At 38.8% G+C, this 7,466-nt stretch overlaps 1 protein-coding gene across 1 annotated transcript; it reads right to left on the reverse strand.

Moving 5' to 3' along the window:
• Window positions 1-93: 93 nt before the first annotated feature.
• Window positions 94-7,304, reverse strand: cat (catalase). The gene is made up of 13 exons (XM_051884175.1): window positions 7,067-7,304; window positions 5,872-6,043; window positions 5,565-5,675; window positions 5,170-5,300; window positions 4,985-5,089; window positions 4,785-4,910; window positions 3,774-3,965; window positions 2,926-3,078; window positions 2,525-2,663; window positions 1,510-1,640; window positions 1,317-1,424; window positions 1,106-1,189; window positions 94-719 (listed from the first exon to the last, which is right to left on the reverse strand). The coding sequence occupies exons 1-13, from the start codon at window positions 7,127-7,129 to the stop codon at window positions 657-659; spliced, it is 1,578 nt and encodes a 525-aa protein (XP_051740135.1). The 5' UTR covers window positions 7,130-7,304; the 3' UTR covers window positions 94-656.
• Between the last annotated feature and the right edge of the window lie 162 nt (window positions 7,305-7,466).

Genomic DNA, 7,466 nt, shown 5'->3' on the forward strand with positions numbered 1-7,466 from the left:
TTCAGTCAATTTCCTAGAAATTCAGGCTTTGGAAAAGCAAAAAGAGAAAACACAACCAGGATTTCAAATGAACCCACAACTCAGTGACAGAGATCAAATATTCTCATTTATTAATTACAAAATGACAAAAGGCATTACATTCTTGTTAACACAACTGAATTATATTCAGTTAAGGCAAAAGGGACGGAAAGAGTTGAGAATTTCTCCTATTCAGCTTTAAACTGCATCAGTAGCCAAGATAAAGATCTAAAGCATCACACAGTATTTCTATTTAAAACATTTGTGTTAATTCTTAGATTATTTTTTGCCTATTCTACATTTCACACACAATCAAAATGTAGAAATATTCTGAAACAGGCCAATTTAGTTTGGATTAGCTCAAACATGCGTATGCATCAAAGGCCCTTATTTGGTTTAAATGGCATTAATCATGATTAAGGAATCAATGTTGCATTTGCAAATACCAATGGTGTTGTGAATTGGCAACGTTAGATATGATGTTTGTATGTCTACAGCACACAAGGAATGAGTTAAGCATCATGACTCTAATATCACACTCTATAAGAGAATGAATGTGTGTGTGTGTGTGTGTGTGTGTGTGTGTGTGTGTGTGTGTGTGTGTGTGTGTGCGCGCGCAGAGGGGCGGCACTTTTAAATCACATCTTAGAGGCTGCAGCCACAGCAGACGGTCCACCGCGATTATAAACATGAATAGTGTTCTGGAGAGACAAAGACAGAAAATAATGATATAAACACCAGTGTTATTTAAATATTGAGATACTATTATAGTTTGTTTTTTGACATTTCAACATTTTGAATATTTTTATTTTGATATTATTTGTTTTCAATTTAATATTAGTTACATTTTTAGTAATTTTGTTTTTGTCTCTTTTTTTTTTTTTTACATGTCTATATAGTTTATTAATTTTTCAGTTTTCTTTACAATTGTTTTAGTACATAAAGCTAGTGTTTTATATTTTATTTTATTTCAGTTAACGTTTTATTTCAAGTGACTTTTTAAAATGGTTTAGTTTTAGTTACACACCCTGATACACGCTAAAATAACATACATGAATGTGTGCGAGACTGATCCAATGATTTCTACCTTTTTCCCTTCAGCGTTGTGTTTATCCAGGAGAGCCTGAACACGAGTCCCATAATCACGGTGAACGGCCATCAGGTTTTGCACCTGCAAAAAAAAAAAAAACATCTGAATTATCTGAAATCATGTTTTTTTCCAGGCGTGTTCCTCAATAGTTTGCATGAGATTAACATGACCAAAAAAATCTTACATGACCGAAAATGAAAGATCATACCATGCGTTTCTGGATAAACAGTTGAGCTCCTTTCAGATGGCCGGCCATGTTCTGACAGAGACGCTCTCGCTCGGCTTCGTTCAGCACCTCGGTGAAGAACGTGCGCACCTGTGGATTGGATCAGAGCGGGAAATATTATAACTCACCATACGTGTGAGTATCCGTACACAGATGCATATGATCGCTAACGAACCTGGGTCACATTGTCATCGTCTGAACTGTTGTATCGGCCCACGTCAGGAGACACTTGACACTTTGACTCGAGGAAGCACGGCTGGGTATCAGGAGCACTGAAGCTGTTGGGGAAGTAGTTAGGAGCTCCCCCTACAGGACAGGAAGGAACTGCTTAACATTTCAAACATGTGCCACAACAAGATGTTTATTAAAAAAAACTTAAGGTAAATAGAAGCCCATTTCCGCCACATAAGAGGAAAAAATTATGACTCTGGTAAGTCAAAATTATGACATACCTAGTTATAATTACAGAGGTGTAAAAAGTACCTAAAATCCATACTTGAGTAAAAGTAAAGTAGTGTTTTTGACAAGTTTGGATGAGTAAAAGCAAAACACACAAGATATAGTACCTTCAATGCCCTGTAGATGGTGATATTGCTACTTTATAGCAGAAACAAACTGCTGCAGAAAAAGTTTTGTGCCATGTAAATGTAATGTGTAACGGCATTACTCATCACAAATGTATTGGAGTAAAAAGTATATTTACTTATTCAAAAATGTAGTCAAGTTAAGAGTAAAAGTTGCTAATATCTTTAATACTCAGTAAAACTACAAAGTAGCCAAAAAAGATACTTAAGTACAGTAACTAATTGCATTTAGTCAAATACTTTTACACCACTTCATAATTTTGAGATTAATGAGAAATTAAGTCATAATTATGAGATAAAAAGTCAAAATAATGACATTGAAAGTCGAAATTGACTTAAGTCAGAATTATAAGTCATAATTTCAACTATTCTTCTCATAATAATGACTTACTATGTCATAATTTTGACTTATCAGACCATGATTTTGTCTTATGTGGCGGAAATGGGCTTCCATATATGTAAACATTTGGGTCACACATCCTGATCTGGCATTCCAGACAGATGTTGCGTTATTAATCTGAGACTAATACCATCTCTTACCACATCCCAAAGGCGGTATGTGACATGACGTTTCATTCTGCTGTGTTTGGAGTGCGTGTCACTCACCCTGGTTATCGTACATGCACATGGGGCCGTCTCTCTGGTAGTTTGCCACACGGGTGCGGTAGGGGCAGTTGACGGGCAACTGGAGATAATTAGCTCCAAGCCGATGCCGATGTGTGTCTGGGTAAGAGAAAAGACGTCCCTGTGGCGAAAGAATTGAGTAATTACAGCATTTAGTCATTCTAGTAATTCTTGTAACTAGTGATTAGTCATTGACGCTTTAATCCAAAGTGATTTACAGGATGCTTATTACAAGTAACCAAAGCTTAAGTCCCTTGCTCAAGGACAAAATAATGAACAAGCATCTTTTTGTGCATCTTAAGCCTGTGCAAACAAACATATGAAAATATGTGTGTCTAGTTATGTTGCTTAATAGGATTTGTGACATAGTAGTAAAAACGTACCTGCAGCATCTTGTCCGGGCTGGCCTCAATGCCGGGCGGCATGTTACTGGGATCGAATGCCAGCTGTTCAACCTCAGCGAAATAGTTCACGGGGTTTCGGTTCAACACAAGGCGTCCCACAGGAATCAGAGGGAATTCCTTATGGGACCAGACCTGCGAGATAGAGCCAGTCATCAGGATGGACACACTTACTCATTTGTTACTACAACTATGTTTAATCGAAACTATAAAACAACACAAATGGAAGTAATTGCTTCTTGAGCAATTTGAGCTACAGTAGCTCGTCTGTTGGATCGGACCACACGGACCAGCCTTCGCTCCCCACGTGCATCAATGAGTCTTGGCCGCCCATGACCCTGTCGCCGGTTCACCGCTGTTCCTTCCTTGGAGCACTTTTGATAGATACTGACCACTGCAGACCGGGAACACCCCACAAGAGCTGCAGTTTTGGAGATGCTCTGACCCAGTCGTCTAGCCATCACAATTTGGCCCTTGTCAAACTCACTCAAATCCTTACGCTTGCCCATTTTTCCTGCTTCTAACACATCAACTTTGAGGACAAAATGTTCACTTGCTGCCTAATTTATCCCACCCACTAACAGGTGTTGTGATGAAGAGATAAACAGTGTTATTCACTTCACCTGTCAGTGGTCATCATGTTATGCCTGATCAGTGTATATATATATATATATATATATATATTTCAGTATATGCTTAAAATGTATATACAACATTAAACTGACAATTTTGTTTATTTTTTCTACAACAGAAGTACCAGAGGTACATATCAGTCTAAATAGGAGGGCTTTGAATAAAGGTTGAGACCCACTGGTGTAGTGTGAGGGTACCTTAGTCAAATCAAACGGATTCCACTTCCAGTTCTCCGCCTGCTCAAAGGTCATGACTTGGATGTAGAAGGTCCAGGATGGGAAGTTGCCGTTGGAGATGGCATTGTAGAGATCTCTGATGGAGTAATCTGGGTCGGTGGATGCAAGACGATCCGCCTCTTCAACGGTCAAATTCTTAATGCCCTGATCAGTCTGAAACACAAAAACAAGTGACAGGGTTTCCTAACTAGGTGACATCATAACATTAAGTGATAAATTACATCTCTTAAATTACGCTCATTGTCAGAGTCGTAAACACGACGGCGTTCTTCTTTCACAAGGTGTTTGGCGTCAACACTTTGTTTCTAGGTAGATGTTAAAGCCAGCGGTCTGTGGGCGGGGTGTCTGAGGCTGAGATTAATGGGGCCCTATGTGTTACATTCATTCTCGAGGTGTAACAAACATGTTGAATGCATTTCCAGACCTATTATTGGTATGTAGGGTTGTCAAAAGTACTGACTTCGGTACCAAATTTTTAAAATGTGACGATACCAGCATTTGAAAGCAGGCGTCTATCATCGGATCCCTAATATATCTGCTGATAGACTCCTGCTTTCAAACGCTCCCGTGTGTATCTGTGCAAGCGCACAGTGAAGAGTGTCAAATATGTATATTTACAACATGTTTTTGAAGCTTTGATCATTGTAGCCAATCACAGACATATCTGTTGAGCACGTGAACACAATGGCCAATCAGAGGTGTTTAAGAATCCACTCAATAGCGCTCAAAATGCTAGGGGGAAATGCTGGTATCGCCATATTTTTTAAAATTTCAGTACAGACTTGATACCGAAGTCTGTACTTTTGACAACACTAATGGTATGAAATTAATATTGTGATAAATATCGATATCAAATTATATGGAAAAAAATATTGTGATAATATTTTTGCCCATTATTGCCTAGCCCTAATTAAAAATCTAATGTGTCCATAATGGCTATATTGGCCATACTGACTTACAAACAGTAAGTACCTTGTAGTGGAACTTGCAGTACACCGGCTCTCCCTGAGCGTTGACCAGTTTGAAAGTGTGCGATCCGTATCCGTTCATATGACGGTGGCCATCCGGAATTCCCCGATCGCTGAACAGGAAAGACACCTGCACATACACGTAAATCAAAGTGAGCGAGGCTTTCTGCATTAACGTGAGAACACAAAAGTGATCAGGTGTACCTGGTGCAACGATTCAGGACGCAAACTCCAGAAATCCCAAACCATATCCGGATCCTTCAGGTGAGTCTGCGGATTCCGCTTCTGAGAGTGGATGAAGGACGGAAACTGCAAACACAATTAACACACATTTTCAGTAAATATTGGGACAAGGCACTTAATGGATTCATGTGGATTGAGTCTCTCACCAGAAGTGCATCCCTGATAAAGAAGATTGGGGTGTTGTTTCCAGTAAGATCCCAGTTGCCCTCATCGGTGTAGAACTTCACCGCAAATCCTCGAGGATCTCGTACGGTATCCGCCGACCCAGACTCACCAGCTACATACAAACAAATACACATTTATTAAGGTGCAAAGGTGGTATATTTTACTTATAGTAAGCAAGCGAGTGAGAGTTTGCCCTATGTTTCTATCACACCGTTTCTACATGTGCTCTTTACCCTCTTACAAAACCAATTGGCTCCGTTTCAGAGACCTTCTGTTACGACATAGTTTCCTGGTATTTCTAATCCCAAAATAACAATCGATACATACAGAGTCCAGACTCAACAAGAACCATTATAATATCCCTACAGAAACATACCCACAGTTGAAAAGCGAACAGCGATGGGTGTCGTCTTTCCAACATGCTCGAACACTTTGGCTTTACAATAGCGTGTAATGTCATGGGTCACTTCGAAGTAGCCAAACGCTCCTGCGAAGAGACAGAGAAAAGATTTAAGTCTATACTATATTTCCAATCACATACAAGCTCTAAAGCGTCCTGATATTGTCTATCCAATCAGAGCACAGCTCTTATAAGCCAAACAAATTTCAGCACAGTCATGGTTTTCAGCCTCTTATACTACGGTTCAAAAGTTTGGGGTCAGCAAGTATGTATACACACTCACCTGCTCCTTTAGCATGCACAACTCTCTCTGGTATCCGCTCTCGGTCAAAGTGGGCCATTTCATCAGTAAACACCACATCCTGGACCAGAAGTGGCCCACGCGGACCCGCCGTCAATAGGTTTAACTTGTCCCCAACCGGGACTCCGGCTCCAGTGGTCAGGACATCTGGCCGCTGAGAAAAAAAAAAAAAAAAAATGAGATAGAATAGTCTGGTCAAATTAAAATAACATCTAAACAAACCAAATTATTGTATTCATTAAACACAAATAATATGTATTTTATGATTAGTCAACCCTTTCAAACCAATATTAGTCATTTTAATTTAAATATTAAGCTATTATATTCATATTGCATGAATACATAATATTACAACATGATTCAGCATTTTATATTTAAATTGAATTTAAACAAATTTGAGGTGTCTGAGGTGTGTCACTTTAAGTAAACGAGTTCTATATAAAACTAAACTGGCAAAAAATATATATATATTATTTTATCGGCATTTGGCCTGAAAATGGTGCTTAAATAACCATAACCGTTATCTACTTATCTGGTTAAAGTTTAACTATCGAATTGGTAATTGAGGTTATCTATCGTGTCCTCGATAAATAAATAAAGGGAAGGGGCCTATATCGCTTCCACAACATAACAGGCATTATCAAATGTGATTCGCTGAGCGAGGTGTCAGTCATGATATTGACCAATCGCGTTAGAGAGGAGTGGGATGGGGCGGGGGCTTGACTGTCTTCCGTTTAATGTCGTTGACACACTTCAACTACGAAAACAGTTCACCTGAAATTATATAATAAACCTTATCTCTTTTGTGCATTTTCACACGCAAACCATTACAAATTCAAAACAATCCACCATGCAAAAATTAAAACCGTAGGGGATGTTATTTTCAAGCAGCAACTGGCTAGTGTTTTATGCAATTATATATAAAAATATTAGACAGTATCTACTGCATTCATGCGTGACAACTGATGCGTGTCATAAATACGTTGTTTTGCACATTAAAACCCGAAGATATAATCAAATCCTTTCGTGTTTGTGCACTGCAGCCCTGCGACCTTTGGCACAATTTCCCACAGCGCAATATACCATTAAAAGAAACGCTGAAAATCAATTTAAATACACAAATCCAATCTCATTTTTAGCATAATATAGTATTCAATAAATAAATTCTGCAGCAGACCTGAGAGCCACGACCCTCCTTCCACAGTTTCATCTGATCCGTCGCCTTTTCTCTGTCTGCCATTATTCAGTTCTTGAATGATACAAAACGCGAAACAAAACTTTTGTGGATCCAAATCACTGAACTCGGGGTCTGTCTAAAGAGTTGTTATTTATTAAGGCTGGTACTGCTCTGCTCTTTGTACTTGAACTTGGACCCTTATGTGATCTTCATTTGTCTCCACCCAACTGATATCTATTGGCCACAGAAACGTAGCACCTAAATGGGCGGGGCTATTTGGCCCGAAAGTTATGTCTTGTGGGCCAAGCACGATGGGTATACATAATAATTTTATTTTTTAACTCTCCGGTGTGTATTTTAGTTTAATGTTTGTTAATGTTAATATTCAGATGTAAAATAT

Source organism: Ctenopharyngodon idella, chromosome 24, assembly GCF_019924925.1.
Source record: "Ctenopharyngodon idella isolate HZGC_01 chromosome 24, HZGC01, whole genome shotgun sequence".
In the NCBI taxonomy this organism is placed as follows: Eukaryota; Metazoa; Chordata; class Actinopteri; order Cypriniformes; family Xenocyprididae; genus Ctenopharyngodon; species Ctenopharyngodon idella.